Genomic DNA, 18,092 nt, shown 5'->3' with positions numbered 1-18,092 from the left:
CTCTCCTACATTTTTTTTTCTCCAATGAGAATATTTGCTGGAAAACATATTTTCTTTATTGATGGTTGTCTAATCTGCCACATACAACTCAAGGCATAATCCTGTTTATGACATTACCACTGGTTACAATGTAAAATTCCCCCACCTCCTAGCTAAATGCAATTATCCAGGCTGAAAGCAGGATGATCAAAAAAGGCTCTGTTCAGCAAAACATTTACAAGCTTAACTTCTAGCACACGCTTGTGTCTTCAAGGATACCTGTCTTCAGCAAATGAAGATGTGAGGACAGAACATACAGAATTTCTTTCTCTGTGCTGGTAAGCACTCAGGCTGCCATTATTGCTGTGCTCCATACAATGATATAACCACAGCAGTGCCAGCTGGGTTAAGGCTGACTGTCAGACATTCACAAGCTACAAATTCAATTTCACATTTTTTTTTGTTTGTAAATGCGTTTACATTTGCTGAACCATTAATGCTCAACCATTTTTCTGCACCAGCCAGAGTAAACGTAACTGACCCAGGGAAGCAGAGAGTGCCAAGTGTTACAGAAGCATGGACAAGGAGGAGGAGGAGGAGAATACTCTGCAGAGCCAGGCATAAGATGACAGACATCAATGAATATTCGCAGGCAACAAGCCTGAAGAACAAGATGAAACACTGGTGAAACAGATAGCTATGATGAGGACAGTTTTGTACTTCATCAATACGTGTACTTCGTGTTCAATACAAGGAAGTCCAGGCATGCAATCAGCACTTATATACCCCTTGTCTGTGTGCCTGTATTACCCAAAGCTGCTGTGGCCAAACACCAAGTAAAAAATATGACAGGAAAATGAAGATGATACAAGCCACAAGTGCTGACTTAATCCCGGGACCAGGAACATTTCCCCAGATCATTCTGTAATCACTAAGAGAAAAGGACTGTTCTCAAAAATGCAGAAAGGGCTCCCAGGCAGCCTGTCTGTAACAACACGAACCCAACTTAAAACAGAGATTGGGGGACAAAGGAAAAAAAAAATAGAGGAACGAGTTGGGTTATGGTTTACCAGCCAACAGTAAAAGCAGACAGCAGTATATTTGAAAACTGTCTTTTTATTTATTTATTTATTGGGGGGGGGGGGGGGGGGGGGGGGGGAAAGAGGAGGACTAAAGCACAAGAAAAAAATGTTAAAAGGCCAAGATTCTCAAGAAATGTCATGTCTCTTCATGCAAAACAGGGGCACGCTGGAAGAGTGGCATATACCAATTAAAAGAAAATCTCAGATCTAATTTTTGAGCCAAATTTAAATAAGCACTGTCTTATACAGCAGGCATTATAAAATTAAATGAATGTTTAAAACTCAAAACCAACTACATGCTTCATAGATTTGCTATTACTGACGATTCAAGAGCATATTGATGATTCTGTTAAGGTTGCTTTAACATAAGATGGAAGCCGTGAGTCAGAAGTGGCACAGCTAAAATGGAACTATATATTTGCTCTTTAAAGATCCATGAGATCTGTATCAATTAAGACCATGTTAAAATACAGAAATGCTGATTTACAAAGCCCCATCCATAACCTACATTCACCTTTCTCATTAAAGCTCTCACTTATATTTTACTTAAAAAGGTGAGAGAAAATTCAAGTACATATTCTACTTCTGTAGCCAAAACCCAGAGGTAGTGGCATGCAGTTTCACCTGTTACAGATGAGATATTCTTTATCTGTCTTCATCAAAGAAGCTACCCACACAGCCATTTACACCAGCACTGTCTCTAACCTAAACATATATATATATACACACACTCCGTTTATTGTCTCTTCTCTGTTTTGAGTTTGCAAGATACATCAATACATGTCTAATTGAATATTCTCATGAAACATATAATAAGACTCTAGAAGCAAGACTTCCTTCAACACACCCCTGTGTGAGCCACTGCTTACAGGCTGATATTAGCTGCAGCCATTGCAAAGGAGCCCTTCTGCCCCAGCAGCTGACAAAACCTCATGTCATTTATGGAAACCGAATCTCCAATACCACAGCCATAAGCTTGCCTTACAGTCTGCCCCTCCTTAAACTGATAACAAAATAAACAAATTTATATTACACACACACACACTGGAATGTCAATCTCAACACATTCAACTCTAGCCATACAACATACCTTAGATAATTGCTTGCACTGACACTTGCATAAAGCCAAGCAAAAAATATAAAAAAAATAAGAAATCCATGTTGGCATGTCTATGAAAGATATAATGAATGGTTCCAGAATCTCCAGCCACAAATGCTAATCAAGATTTTAAAAACATGCATTTCAAGGTAGGAAGTCTCTTTCTCCCAGAAAAACCCACATGATATAACTAGCTCACACAAAACCAAAGCAGTATTTTCCTGATTTATCCCCATCAGATACAGAGAGTTATTTTTCAATTAGTGGAAAACAGTCTGACTTCAAGCTTGGGAAAGCAGTCTGTCATTTACTATCTGACCTATGAAAAAATATTTATGTACAATAATTTATGTATTGACAATGCATTAATAGTATTAATCTATAAATCTTTGATTTAATATTCAGCTCCCAATTACCTACTACAATGAAATGCAGATATTGGACCATCCCTTTATTCCAGAATTCAGGCTACCAGAAGACAGATCCTTCCCATTCACGTTCTCATTTAAAAAAAAAAGAAAAAAAAGAAGAAAAATTAGAATCTTTGTCCTAACTGCAACAAATGCATGTATTTAGGATGTACAACTCCTGCTGCGCATTTCTGAGTCCAAACTCTCACGTACTTCTCCACATGCTAGTTTCTATTATCCACAGCCTGAAGGACTCACTGACATCCTCTCCCCACTGAGTTCAGTTATCCAATTTTCAAAACATGCCCATGCTTGACGTTTTTTTTTTTTTTTTTTCTTTTTCTCCCTCATAACCAAAACACAAACAAAAATGAATTTCTCCCTAATTTCTGTGAATAACCCCCCTCATATTTCACAAGCATGTCCAGATCTTTTCTAAGTGTCTGGCAACCATTCTACATGTTACTTCTCATGTTGCATCCTGCAGTTCCCAACAGTAAGTTTCAAAGTGGCAGAAGTAGACACAAGCCCTACACCAGCCAAACAACTCAGTGACATGTTTGCTTTTGACACTTTTTGTACTTGAAGAGTAAACATTCCTCAAGTACAGAAGCCTCCAAAATGATTTTCAAGAGTCAAACAGCAGTTTTACCACTGAGTCACAAACAGCCGCAAGCATACAGGGATTCATTTCTAAAATGGGAAAGACACAGTACAGTATAGTCAGAAAAAAAAAAGGCAAAAAAATTGTGCTATCTTCTTAAATATAAACTGAGAAAATTTCAAATATTAATCTCCTAATGCCTACAGTTAAAAAGGCTGTGTATACTGCAGTCAACATATTCTTTAACTATAACAACACAATATCCAGTTACTTTTTTTGAGTTAATTTAACTCAAAAGATGTAATTAAAGCCACATGCAATATGAAACACTACCTTACAAAAATATTTTTTCCATGTGAAACAATTATACCAAAACTCTTTTCTATACAAGAAAGAATTTTGAATGAAATCTCTCATTTTGATCTTTCCTGAATGACTGCTACCTTTATGCTATTACAAAACTGTTACCTAGTCAGCATATTACTGTAGCATAAATGCCTCTCTCTAAAATGTCAAATGACATACAAAATGTTCATACATCAGTCTGTTCTCAAAAAGTCAATCCAATTATGAAGTTGATCAAAATTAAAATATACACTTAAGTCTTTTCATTACCTGCAACCTTAATTATGATGATTTTATGATTTGGAACAGAAAGGTTTTTTGTTTTGTTTTTGTTTGTTTTGGTTTTTTAACTCAGAAGTCAAACTGGATGCCAGAAAGATATAGGTGTAAACTGATGTCTTCCACTTACCAATGGTGGAAGTTTGGTCCTGGCAGGAACCACAGGAGCCTCCTAATGCTGCCTCACCAAAGCATTTAGTTATGGCACATTACAGACTCAAGCCTTAGAGCGAAGAACTTCTTTCCTACACCTAGAGTCTCCAGCTTTTAAAAATCCTTAAACCAAATCTATGTGCAAAGTGTTACGACTTTCTGGCCAACAATAACTACCAAGTACTATCATTCATTTCAAAAGAACACCTATCACACGGTAATAATTTTGAAAACTAGTACCCTGTCCACATTCACGCAATGTCTGAGAAAATACAGGAGCCACATTTCATTGCATTTCAAGTCTTCTAAGTATCAACAAATCTGTGAAAACAGTCAGAAATAGCATCAGTGGAAAAATCAGCATCAGATTTGAACATTTTAAAACTCAAAACAAGTCTCGTGTGGGACTTGAGCTCACACAAGCACGCTGCAAAGCCTATGTATAAATCTCGATACTTCTAATGTTTCGAATACAGCCAGTTCACTAGAATTATGGATTTGTCTGTAAGTGGTCACTTGTGTCACATAATAGTAGATCAATGAAAACTGTACTCATTCCTAGGCTAACGAGAACAATCATAGTTAAGGGTCTCCTGGCATTTCCATTACAAATCTATTTTCAGGGACTTGTATATCAGCTATAATAATATACTTCTGACTGAAACTTGATCTGAACCTATGCTTAACTCAATAAACATTCCTACACCTTTGAAAAGGCTTCTTTCAAAATTGGAAATAAAGCAAGTAATTTTTCCATCTACTTATGTCATTAAGTATTTTATCCTGAGCAACATAAGGAGGCATATGCTATTAGATATAAATATTACATATGTAATTTTATTAGGGATGGAATTACTAAAAGCATCTCATCTTGCAATCTTGCAAAGTGTCAGTGAAAAAGAGCAACAGGACAGCAGAATTGATTGAATGTTCACATAAATTTAAGGAAGATTTCAAACTGAATAAAAGGCATCCTTGGTCATTTTTGGACTTATATAAGTAGTGAAATGATGCAATTAGTTGCAAAATACAGCTTCTCATTTGTAAATATGACATGCATATTTACTTAATCACATTTCCCTCTTCTCTGTATGTTATCTGAAAGAATAAATCACTTCATAATAAGGAATAATAAAAAAGTTATGTTCCTAAATTATTTAATTTAGAAACTCAATCTAATGAACCTTCAAACTAATTTTATTTTACTTAAATTGTATGATTCCTTCAGTGCACATCTTGTTAAACGTGGAGTAACACTGTTACTCTAGTGCCCTGAAGGGATCCCACATAGGTCATCAGTTCTTGAAAGAGGAGAAAAATTCCACAATGCCCAACAAATTCCTTTCGAGCTGCAGGGTCTGTTAACTCAAAATACATTTTATAAAGGAAACATAAATATGGACTCAAAAAATGGATCATAATGACCTCTGGACGTTTGGATAATAATTGTTATGCAAATGACAACGCATATTGACCCTTTCAGAACCACAATGAATTGAACTTACCTCACGACTTTTGTTAAATGGATGCAATAAAAGCATGCATATAAGAAGTTTTAAAGACCTATAGAGAAAACAAATCTGCGCACCAGTTTTACTCAGATGAGCATAACGGATCTCTGTTCCAACTATTAAAAAACAAGTTAGAATTCAGTTAAAAAATCATTTACAGTAGAAATTAGGACCAGATTTTCAAAATGGCTCTGCACTCATAGAAGTGAGTAGTTTTCTCATAGAAGTGAGTAGTTTTTCAAGAGGCTTCAGTACCTTGTTCACATATTTAAGTATTAAATTTTTTTTAGTACGTAATTTTCACTGAGAAAAAATGCCTTCAGTTACTTAAAAGCAATAGGAACCTCTGGCTACTTCATTTAGGTACACAATGGAAGAAGTTGGATAATAAATACTTCTAAACATTGTAAGCCATGTGACTTCAGTTCTCAGACATCCCAAAAATTATGAAATATATATTTCAAATTATATATGAAAATCCACAAGTGTTGCTGGAACCCCTTCTCATCTGAAATGGGTTTAGCACAACCTTTACCTAACTCTATGCCTTCAGCCCAATTTTTCTCCAAAGGTCATATCTAAACTAAACACCACACAAACACACACCACACTACATTTAGGGCATATAAAGGGACCTTTGCACTGTGTTAATCCAAAACAACTTTTAAAGAAAATTCTCTGCGATGACTCATCTCTGGAAAAGTTTACATTAACAAGTTTCTGCCAATTTGCTTAGTTTCCTAATTGCTGAAGAGCAGTACTGTGCTTCTACTCAGGACAGAGCTCCTACTTCAGTGAATTCAGACAGGTTTACAATATATAAATATAATGAAAAAAATAGATAAAGCTAATATGCTCAAGTCATGCCTAATACAATAGCAAGTCAAGGCTACTGTCATTCAGAAAAACAAACAAAACAAAACAAAAAAAACATTTCCAGTGATGGAGTAGAAGGCAAAGGATGTGCTGATAGCCTTTCATAGGTTAACTTGTGACAAAGACCTCTGCTCTTGGCCCTCTGCAATCTAAATACTTCCAATCACAATCATTAAAAGCTAATAAACTATCTTGAATAGGGGTTCACTGCACCCAGGCTATTATGCTGCAAATAATTCAAAATTAATGGCAACAGAAACAAAGCATTCAAAAGCAAAAATCAGGATACTCAAATGTGAAGGTAAATTCTGTTTTTTAATCCATTTTCAGAGTCACTTAGTTAATGGAGATGACTATTCATTAAAGTAGAAAAGAAAGAAGTAACAGCACCCAGAGAGCAAAGACTGAAATGAGGACTTTTCACTCCAAGCAGCTGGTTCTCAAAACACATACATTAGGGTAATTTAATATACTACCCCATCCAAGCCCAAACTTTTTACAATTTCCACTGGTTTTGCTACAGATAAACCACCAAAGTGCCATATCCTCCACAACAGTGCTCAGTTGAGGTGCAAAACACATCTCTCAGAAGGGTTGATTTTCTTTCCCCTACATAGCTAAATTCTTTTTCCTCTGGGCCTAATAAGTGAATCCATTTGTTAGTATTTACAGAATAAAAATTAAGAGGATTTAAACTTGATAGAGATACGCAAAAAGTTGCTCAAGACAGTAGTCCCCGCGTTCTTTAAGTCTGGGTGAATGGGAAGACCACTGACTCAAAATGCTTCATCTAGACTGTAACAGCCTACATTAAATATGATCTAAAAATACTACAGTCAGTTGCCCACATGCCAACTTCCTGAATGTTAAGTGTCTTTTCATATTTAGCACATAAATTTTAATTTTGATTGGCAAGTATGTACAAAACTGCTTGCAAAACTCATTTAAAAGGACACATGCAGTAGATGTGATGCAAGTCTCAATCTTTGCACTGATTAGCTAATTTGAAAATACCTAGCCAGATAATTAATACACAAAGATCTTTCTAGACAAAAACCTATGAAGTGAGAGCACTTACCTGTCTGAAGGCCAGGATATGAAGCAAGACTAACTATATATACCCATTATAGCACTATTTCTACAAGACTTGCATTATACTAGCCGTTACAAGTCTATTGTAAATACCACTGCTGTCACGAAATGTGAGCAGGGTAGGCATCCTTGTAGAAGCACAGCAAAAATAATCACAATAAAGCACAAAGGCTGCTTCTGTCATGTTTGTCTTTTTGTAAGCCCATAGTATGCCTATACATTTAATATAATTATGCATATTGCTTTATTTTTAAATTACAGATTTTATCCATCCATAGTAGACAATTTTTCAGTACTAAGAACTCAAGACGTGACTGCTCCTGAAGCTCTTAACACTAAAGACAGGAAAGATACTATTTTTCCATTTCTTTCAAAAAGACATTTAAAAAAAAACTCATGGAAGATAACCCTCTTTCTAAATGCAAGGACCAAATCCTGCTTACCAAATCCATACGAGCTCTTGCAAAGACCTATGGTGTTAACCACTAGGAGTCTATGAGGGATTTGGCTTACTTTTAATAAAAAATAAAAGAGTTATTACCATATAAGACAGTACTTCTTCATGGTTGAATACTAAAAGCTGTAATATAAACCTTGAAGAGAGCTGCATGGGGTATGAGGAGAAAAAAGGGAGAGATGAAAAATAAGGATTTAGTTGTGGTATACTGACAGACTTTAGAGTCACCGAGAAGCACAAATAAAACTATGGGAATAGCTTAAACTTGTAACAAGTTTATAGAGCACAAAATAAAATTTTTCATTCTACTACACAGCTCGTCTATAAAGGTTTTATGTGATTTTCAATAGAGAAGTTATGAAATGAACCAGCCCTGTACTAGGAACTAACAAAGTACACTTTACGTTCATTCCCACTCTTTAGCACCAAGACACTGACCAGAAAACATATTAAAAACAAATATATTTTATTATATGGCAGGTGTCAAATTACTTAAATATTTATAGGTCAAAGTTTACTAAAAACAAAGCAGCATTAATTATTATTTTAATTGTAGAAATTATCTCCAAGGCAATCTCTTTAAATTACTGACAACCATGCCCTGGCCTGCAGAATACATCTAGAGCAATCACTTTGAAAAATCAACAGTAGGAAATCTTCTTGGTTCATTGGTGCTGATTAAAGTTTTCCACCACTGCAGCACACAAAGAACAATCCAATTAACTAACTACTTATATTGACCTTAAAAAGAAACAGAACAAGAATTATGTCATGCTTCTAGGAAAAAAAAAAAATCCCCATTACAGTTTTCAAAAAAAAAAAAAAATCTTGTCTTAGCTTAGGTGCTGTAACTGCTTATATCTAAGTCAAACTGCTTTGTACAAAATAAAAGAGCAGTAACTGTCCCCTATACATGCCACCAAGACTAGGACAGCTGATTAATTTCTTCTGTTAGAGAAGATGAAAAGAAGGAGGAAAAAAGAAAACGCACACCAAGAAAAAAAAATAAACGCCAAAAAACACCAGCACCAGACTCTTTTTGCTACCAGTAGTGTCGCTGGCCTCTCACTGCCTTCGAATAAGAAGGTAAATAACATACTTTCAGAAAAAAAAAAAAGAAAAAAAAGATAATGCCTACAGGATCAACAGCTATAAGTAATTTGCTTATCTCTGCATAATAAAAATTCATGCTTGGGTCTACTGAGACTCCACAGTGGAACTCACCAAAAAACAACAGGAAAGTATACTGCCGTAACAACCTAGGGTGCTTACCAGGAGCTACTTTTTTAAAACAAACTAGACGAGGATACAAAAATATGGGTTTGACTGGACAGATGACTCCAAAGGGGATATCTATATAGCCATTTTTTCCACTTCTCAGGTAAAAGTTGCATGAGCCTGAACCCACAACTACCACGAGCTCTGACAGTGCTAAAGAAAAGTTTCCCCCTGTGAAACAACAAAAAAAAGAGCAAATATACAAACTCTCAGTCTCCAAGGCTGGGAAGCTGGGAAGACCTCAAAAAAAAAAAAAAAGGCCACATGAAGTTCAGCTAGTCAGGAATTAATACCATCATAACAAGAATTTGCCAAGCACAAGATAAACCAAGGAGTCAACATTTACCTCTGAAATCTCTAAGCAGAAGCTAGGACACATAAAGTAAGTACATGATGGAATTAAAATGCCTTTCACTCCCTTGTTGAAATTCTTATAAAAATATATTTCCAGACACTGTTCAAAGAATACACCTAATGATAGTATTTATGATACTAGTATATAACATATCATGTATATAAACATATATAATTGCTTCTGAGCTGGCTTATGAAAGTAGTTCCCAACATGCTACACTAGTGTATATGTTCTAAAGAAGTAATTTCAGACTGTGACTATGTGTATTCTAACAAAACCAGTATGAAAACTTCAACCCATATGTAGTGTACCATAGGAATATATGCTTTGGTCCCCAAGGATAAACATTAAAAAAATAACTCCCATGTTCAAATAAATTTTTACATATCTTAAAGCAAAAAAAGAAAACTGCATGAATTAGAGACATAGTACAAGAGATGCTAAATGGAAATTCATATTAATGTATTTTACTACAGTTGGAGAGGAAAGGTCTTCTGATGCCATCGCAGACAATAATCGAAGAAAGAGATAAAGCAGGCCTTTCAGTTAAAAAAAAAAAATAAAAAAAATTCAGTTCCTAAGATAGACATCACCTACTTTGCGTTCACAGAAGTCTTTGTAGATAATTCAACATAGGCCAGCTGTGTACGAGCACAATAATTTGACAAAATAATTTCGCAAGAGCCAAACTCAAACTGTCTGCCGAGAAACACTATTTTATGTGAAGAAGCATATACATCTACAATACAGAAGATATAATAAAAACAACTGTCTCTAGCACTGGGAAGCGTTCAAGATTAGGAAAGCAACACCTAACAAATATTTCTAATATTTTCCTTTCTATGTATTTCCAATTCTGTACTCTCTATGGATCATGTACAGCAATGTGCACAACTACAATGGATCAATGAAAGAGGATACTGCTGACAGAAAATATTTTCCCACTTCCTTCCGTACCAGTGTACATAGGGCACTCTTCTTTATTTTGCTATTTTCTTTGTCACTCTCTCCAATTTTATTTACCTGACCTTTATCTATGTTTTACACTGAGTTTTCTGGTTTGGAACAGCTCCATGCTACTTCCTTACCAGTTAACCCCTATTTCTTTTTATATCACAAGCTGTCTCTTCCTTTTTCACACATAAGGATAAATGCTGCTACTTGAGAGGTAGCAAGACAGCTCCTGTTGTTTTCACAATATAAACCTATGTCTGTTGGGTTCTGTTAATGAAAACACCTCAAGGAAGCATGAAAGATTTTAAGAAAACCAGTAGTGGGCCTCTATTATCAAAAGCAACCAAAAGCCAAACGTCTATTGGCACAACACAACTGTGCCTGTTTTTTGCTGGACTGAGATTATTCAGATCTCTGAGTGTTGTGCTTACTATTGGTATATCCTGAATACAGAATTCAAAACATGATACAAAAAGCATTTTTTTTAGAGCTCTGAAGTTACTAGGCTGTGCTCTGTAAAACTTGGCATATACTAATAAGTAAATCTCACGCTGTTAGATGATGACCACTCCTTTGTTTCTGCAGCTCCCACTCGATGGATTATGCACTCAATCAATCCAAATGGCTCCCACTAAGACAAACCAGTCTATTGTGTCTATTTAACTCCATGTACACATCCTAAATCTCTGTGCCAAAATCTGTACAATGGTAGGCAAGCAAATACTTTAAATTAAATAAAAACTGTTCAGATTCTTCTCCACAAACCCCCAATGTGAAGAGTTGTATTTAAATAAATGTACAAATCATTACCTAAAAACATGTATATATATATACATATACATATATATATATATATATATATAAAAAACCATGGAACGTCTCTGCCTCTTTTCAAGACATCCTGTACTAGATTCCCAAAATAGCTGTAGACCAAGGGAAGAGGAGGATGGGAGGGGAAGGGTTGATTTTGACCTATTTAACACAGAATAAGCCAAGACATTGAAAACCACCACATAACCAACATTATCCACAGAAATATTCATGTCTTATCTGGATGGATGAAATGTACAACATATTTGCAATCTTCAGCTGCTTCTGAAAAAAGTTATTTTAGTACTACCTAATGAACCTGCACCATTTTCTTCCAGCAATTTATGAGTGAACTGTTTGGAGGGAGTGGGAGAAAACGAAGATGAAGGACTGCCTTGGTCACTGTGTTGTCAACTGGACTGCTCAACAGCTAACTATGGAGATGAAGATGGGGAAATGTGGCAACCCAGCTGGCATTAGTTATTTAAAAAAAAAAAAAAGACAAGCTCCCTAGAGGCATTGTTTTTACAACGAATGTTTATTATGATGGAAAAGGAAGCTAAGAAGAAACAATCAAGTAAAGTAACAAACACCTGGAAAGTCTCTTGAGAATACTGTTATCACCAGTGATAGGACCCGCGGGAACAGTGTTAAGCTGAGGCAGGGGAAGTTTAGGCTGGACATCAGGAAGAGGTTCTTCACCGAGAGGGTGGTTGCACACTGGAACAGGCTCCCCAGTGAAGCAGTCACTGCACCAAGCCTGCCTGAATTTAAGAAGCAACTGGACTGTGCATTTAGTCACGTGGTCTAAACTTTTGGGTAGACCTGTGCGGTTCCAGGAGTTGGACTTGATGATCCTTATGGGTCCCTTCCAACTCGGGATATTCTATGATTCTATTGCATTAGACTCACTGCAATATATCTAATCTCACATAAAATCAAAATAATTAACATAGGAAAATACTTTCAGTTTAAATAGCTTTCACACCTGTCCATGTTGGTTTTCTACAGTCACCTGAATAAGATAAACTTAAAGAAAATCTACAGTGTAACCAGCCTAAAGCATATACTCGACAAGTGCACGACCTGGTCCAAAGAGGTGAGTGGAGTTAGCCATAGTCTATACTGTACTACATAGAGTCATTACCTGATGTATATTATTTCCTCACAAAATGCAAGGACTGAGTATGAATAGCCATGACACCTGTTGACAGCCAAATATGCCTGAAGCTCTCACTTCCCTCACATTCATTGTGTTCTGCATTATGTTCAGAAGTACCATTACTTAAAAACTATTTTTGAAAAGTAAGATAAATGCCAGTTCAACTTTCTGTCTACAAAAGGTTAAACAAGCAAACAGCTTACAGATTTAACTCTATTGCATACAAAAAGGTTTTGGAATGCAACCCTAAAACCTGTTACACTGTGAGCTGGTCATAACGAGAAATATTCATCAGCTCTATAAGAACTCAAAGTCTAAAAGCATCCCTAGCATACCTTTAATTTCTGTAACGGTTGTTCTAAGTTCTCCTGTTCAACAAAGTAAAAGCGTTATGATATTTCATGATACTGAAGACAAGCCTTCTGCTCACACAGAATGTGACAGGACTGGAAGAGAAATGGAAGGCTGGTAATTTTAAAGTAAGTTAACATCAGAATTAACAGAAATGAGCTCAAGCCAAATAACAGTCATTGTTTAGTCTCACCTCAAAGCAAAAATTTGATATCGTTAATGTTAATACATGACCCCAGACAATGATTTTCTTTTATCTTAAGTCAATGGTGTTTACCATGACTACACAGTGAACAACAGCAAGCCCACTGCTCAGAAAACAGGCCCATAAATCCAAAAGATTATTTCCATGTGTGTCTCTCTCTGTCATTATTTCAAAAGGTTTTGTATCTAAAAATTACAGCTAGTATTCAATGGTATTCCTTTTGGTTTCTACCAAAATCAAGGCCAAATTCTGGTGACTTTGCAATGAAGAAGTTAAGGCCTTGTAAGCCAAGTGTTTTGTTCTCTGCTTGAATGCCTCTCTTCCCATTTACTTCAGGCCTATCAGGATATATTAATATTTGTGTACAGTTCATTGCTAAATGAACTGTTACATGTTACATTTAAGCAGATTAAGAAAATAATCGTGGTTTGGAATCTCTTCTGAAGCTGTAAAATGAAAGAAAAAAGCTGGAAAATTAATGGCTGGTTTTAAGAAGCAGGTATCATCTTCGAGTAATTTAAGACTTTAGACAAACCTGTAACAAAATGAACTATACATGACCCCCCAGCAGTTTTACAGACAGTCTGAAAAAACTTCTCACAAAGGTCAAACGTTTCATTATAGAGACATAAACTGACTTCAGAATACTAAAAATAATATGCAGTTTTATAGTCAGTCTACGAGCAGCGTATCACAGTACTGCAATATGCTATCACCTTTAACTGGAGACCAAATTTCTGGAAATCACTGAAACATTCTCTCTTTATCTAAACAAGAAAATATTTTGCACTACCTTCCACTTTGGAAGGGGTGAGATGTAATACAGACCTAGCAGATTGCAGTTCCATCAAGAAAACCCTCAGCATTCCCACACTGCTCCTAGCAGCCTAAGAAGTAACTATGTTCATCTCTCTCCTTTCCAGATTAGTTTTAATGAAAACTCTTTTAAAATACAAGACAATTTTCTTTCGTTGCTCTTAAAGCTCTGGAAGGGAGAATACTAAATACTAAAATAGGTCCTAAATACTAAAATAGGTCCTAAATACTAAAATAGGTCCTAAATAAACAGTTTAGCGTAAACAAAGTTTAGAAGCCCATTTTAGTCCCTTACTTTACAAGTGGTGTTGCTCAGTGTGAGATTATTCAGCATTTTCCTGGCACCTTGAAAGAACAGCATCAAGTTCTCTGTCACTGAGACCTCACAACACAGCTACCATTAAGGTCATCCACAGATTAGGCCCAGGGCTACAGCTTACGTTATGGAAAAACTCCTGTACATCACAGAATGCCCCGAGTTTGAGAACAATGTTGTCAACACTGCTGAGAACACAAACATGCCACTAAGGCATTAAACAAAGTATTTCAGTAGAACAACCACATTAACACAACTGATAAGTTTCAAAATATTATTTCCAAACGCATCATTACAATTGCAGCAGTATCCCAAAAATCCCATTTCTGTTTAGAAAGATGTTTCTTTACAATTAGTTCAAAATAACTGAAAGGTTCTTTCAAACAAACTTCTAGAAGTACTCACAAACGTTACATAAAAACACATTTATTTTGTACCAGTTACTACTACCATGCTTCAGCATCTTCTTGTCTTTTGGGTGTAAACCCTCAAGAGTCTAAGGCAAGTTTTGTCCTTAAAATGTTGAAATAACTTCAAAACTTGACCTCAAACATTTCCAAGTAAGCAAAGTAAATGCTGGACAATTTTAGTCTGAAGCATGAACAGCCTCTTCACTAAGAAGAAGCTGAGACTTGTCTTATTTCATCTGCTCTTTAGTTTCCCACGTAATTAAAGTAAAACACACAAAGCAATTGTCCTATGAGCAACTTCAGCATCTGAGCACAGATGGTTGAAACTATTCAGATAAGAGAGATAAACATCTTCAAAACTAAACACACAAACTTCTTTCACTCAGCCATGACCATGAATACTGCAACAAGCTACAGAAAAAATGGTGCTTTGGTTACACACAGAAGTAAAATCTGCCTTTTATTATTATTATTATTTGAAAGCGTCCTGGTCAGACAAAACAGCAAACTATTTGTAATGCTTACATAAAAGGGGGGTGTTATGCCTACAGATGACAGCGCGGGGGTGGCGAGAAACAAATGCAGAGGTCAGCTTTTTTTTTCTCCTCGCCCGGAGGCGAGGAGGGGAGGCCGCGGAGGGCTGCACGGGAGCGCGCCGAGGCGCGGGGCTGGCGGCGGCGGCGTGCGGCGGGGGCGCGCGGCCGGCAGGGGGCGCTCTTGGTCGCGGCAAGGCGCGGGCACAGCCCAGGGAGCTGCCGCAGCCGGGCGGCACCGGGGCGCCCGCCTCCCCCAGCCCCATAGGTGGTAGGGGGCGCTCTGGGGGGTTAAGGGGGGGGGGGGTACACACACGACGCCCCCCCTCCTGGAACTCCGGAGGCTGCGCCGGGTCCCCGGAGGCCGCGGGCAGCGCTCCGCCTCGGAGGAGGTGGGGGGATGCGAGAGCCCCCCCCCGCGCAAAGCAAGCAGCCCCCAGCCCCTAAGTACTCACCATATTGACTTCTGACACCATATCTATACTGGCAATGTCTATGTTCATGCCAACGGCCACTGGGGGACCTGCAAACCGACAAGATGGTCCGCAATGTGATCGCGAAGAACTTAACTCATTCTTACCAGAGTTACAAGGGACTAAGGCATGGCAAAAAACGAAACGAGGATTACGAACACGAAGAAGAAAAAGCCAGGAGGATGACAGCGAGGTGCGGTGTGTGTGTGCCCCCCCCCCCACCCCGTGTCCCCCCTCCCCTGCCCCCAAAGGAAAGCAGCCTGCCCCTATCCGCGGGGAGCGCCGGGTTCAGCTTTTATATAACGCGCACACGTGCGGGCAGCTGGGCTGCGTGGGGGGACCGGGGGGGACGTGGGGGGACCCGAGGGCTCCCCCCCCCGCCGCGCCCCGGCAAGCGCCGCTACGCCACCGGCCGCCGCGCTCAGCCCGGGACGGGGCGGCCCCGGGGGCTGCGAGTGCCCGGCCCGGGGGGGAAGACAGCCCCCAGCGGCCTCCTCCGAAAGGACTAAATGGCCGGAGAAGGCAAATAGTGGGAAGGGGGAGCGCGCAGGGGGTTAAATGCCGTTTGGGTAACAGCGAGCAGCGCAGCTTGTACTCAAAAATAGTAACCGCGGTCACAGGCACGTTAGGCTCTGAGGAGCCAACGCTGGGTAAACTTGAGGGGTTTGCATCTCGAGAAAGCCAGGTAAAGGCGGGCTGAATTACAGGTTAATTAATTGTCAGCGCACACACACAATGAGGGACCAGTTCTAAATGTGCAAGACGTGTAAATGATCGCATTAAGAGCACCCTATGCTAAGAAAATCGAGTACCAATTGGCTTAACTTTGGATCTGCTTGAGAAAACGGCATCACACATGCTCCAGAGCAACAGCATCCACAGCATGCTTCAAAACCACGCACAGGAAGGTACAGCAGCCCAGATATGTAACGTCTCCTAGTCAAAAGCTGTCAAATTACCTCCAAAATCTGGCCTCAAGCGAATGTCATAGCCCTTCAGCAGTCTATCCACGGTCTCTTTTACCAGTGACATATTACTAGGGTCATTGACACTAAAGAAAAAGAGAATAATTATACATCATTTCTTATTTCTCAGACCCCAGCCGTACATTCCCCTTAGCAGTAACATGCAGAGCAATTCAAAGTAAAGCAAAAGAGATACGTTCATCACTCACCTCTGGGCGCACACCACGGCAATTATTAAAGGGAAGGACCAAATCCCAAAGTAACCCTTCTTCCGGACTCTCAGCATCCCTTTAGCTTTTGATATGATTTAGGGTTTCAGTGAAGAGAAGAAGAGATCCAACTTATTCTGGCCAGTGCAGTAATTCTAATGTGAGGCGCATGCGCACGGCGTACCACAACATCAAAAGGAGCAGTGGTTGCTGCTGGAGATGGAGCAAATTTCCTTGCAAAAAAAAAAAAAAAATTAAAGGGGAAGAAGGAAATGCATTATTTAAAAAAAAAAAAAAAAAAAAGTCATGCACAGGAGGCTCGAGTATATTTTTGTTGTCCTTTTTGTTAGCAGAGAATATAAATCCCAGCAAGCAGCGAAGTTTTAGGAGTTGTGCAGGGCACAGCGGCTTTGTAACCCAGTTTAAAAGGGGGGTGGGGGCTGGACGGGCTGGGATTTGACACGGAGGGGGGAAAGGTTAGAAAAGGGAATGCACCGGGTACGTACGGCGCCAGGGGCAGGTGGGCAGCCTAACTTTTCGTCCCTGGAAAAACCCGCCTGAGGAGCTTGGAGGTGCGGACAAAGGAGCCGGAGCTTGCAACGGGGGCGGGCGGAGGGGGAGGAGGGGAGATGGGCGCCTACAGGATTTCTCACGAAAAAAGGGAGGAAAAAAAAAAAAGCAAGCGATGACGAATAGTTTATTGTAAAAGGGGATTAGGCTGCTTCCTGCCTTACTGTGCTGCCAGGCTCCGGTCCTGGGGTAGAGGGGCTCCGGCTGCCGCCGCCAGCTCCCCCCGGTCTCTCAGTGCCGCCCGCCCGGCCCCGCTCCCCCCGGCCGGCTCGGCGAGCGCAGTCTCCGTACCTCAGGCCGTGGTTAACCTCGGGTTGCGAGGTCCTCAGGTAGAGAGGAGCCTGACCGGGGAAAGGGAAAAAAACAACGCCCCGAAAGGGAATCAAGCGTTCAGTGGGCACAGAGACCCGGTGCAGGTTCGCAAGCCAGCCCCCTTACCTTCGTGGGTGAGCCACCCGAGCTCTCTAAATGCAGCGTGTGATCCAATTAATGCCTCAGAAGAAACCAGAGACGAGTAGAAAGCTGATTTGGGGATGCTTTGAGTGACATTTAAATCCTGAGCAGAAAAGGAGAGACAGAAAGAAGAGAAATAAAAAAAAGAAAAAGAAAAAAAGCACCACCCAAAACGAACCAAAACAAAAAAACGAACACAAACAGCGGATTTCAAGAATTCCTCGCCAATCTGCCTTGTGCTCACAGCACCTTTTACACCTCCTCCTCCTCCTCCTCCTGCTGCTGCTGCTGCTGCCGCCCAGAGCCGCCCGGCGCTGCCGGAGCGATCGGCGCTGGGCGTGCACA

General features: G+C 39.3%; 1 protein-coding gene across 2 annotated transcripts in view; it reads right to left on the bottom strand.

Annotated features, from left to right (window-relative positions):
- GABRB2 (gamma-aminobutyric acid type A receptor subunit beta2) overlaps positions 1-17,662 on the bottom strand; it is a 167,262-nt gene extending 149,600 nt beyond the window's left edge. For both annotated transcript variants that reach the window (XM_050713577.1, XM_035563978.2), the window contains exons 1-4: positions 17,586-17,662; positions 16,725-16,957; positions 16,510-16,601; positions 15,533-15,600 (exon numbers count right to left, since the gene is read on the bottom strand). In XM_050713577.1, coding sequence (XP_050569534.1) covers positions 15,533-15,600; positions 16,510-16,601; positions 16,725-16,801 — 237 coding nt within the window. In that variant the 5' untranslated portion in view covers positions 16,802-16,957; positions 17,586-17,662. The remainder of the gene's footprint in view (positions 1-15,532; positions 15,601-16,509; positions 16,602-16,724; positions 16,958-17,585) is intronic.
- Between the last annotated feature and the right edge of the window lie 430 nt (positions 17,663-18,092).

The sequence above is a fragment of the Cygnus atratus genome, chromosome 14 (assembly GCF_013377495.2).
Source record: "Cygnus atratus isolate AKBS03 ecotype Queensland, Australia chromosome 14, CAtr_DNAZoo_HiC_assembly, whole genome shotgun sequence".
In the NCBI taxonomy this organism is placed as follows: domain Eukaryota; kingdom Metazoa; phylum Chordata; class Aves; order Anseriformes; family Anatidae; genus Cygnus; species Cygnus atratus.
Note: the sequence above shows the minus strand (reverse complement) of the source record. Positions and strands in the feature narration are given on the sequence as shown.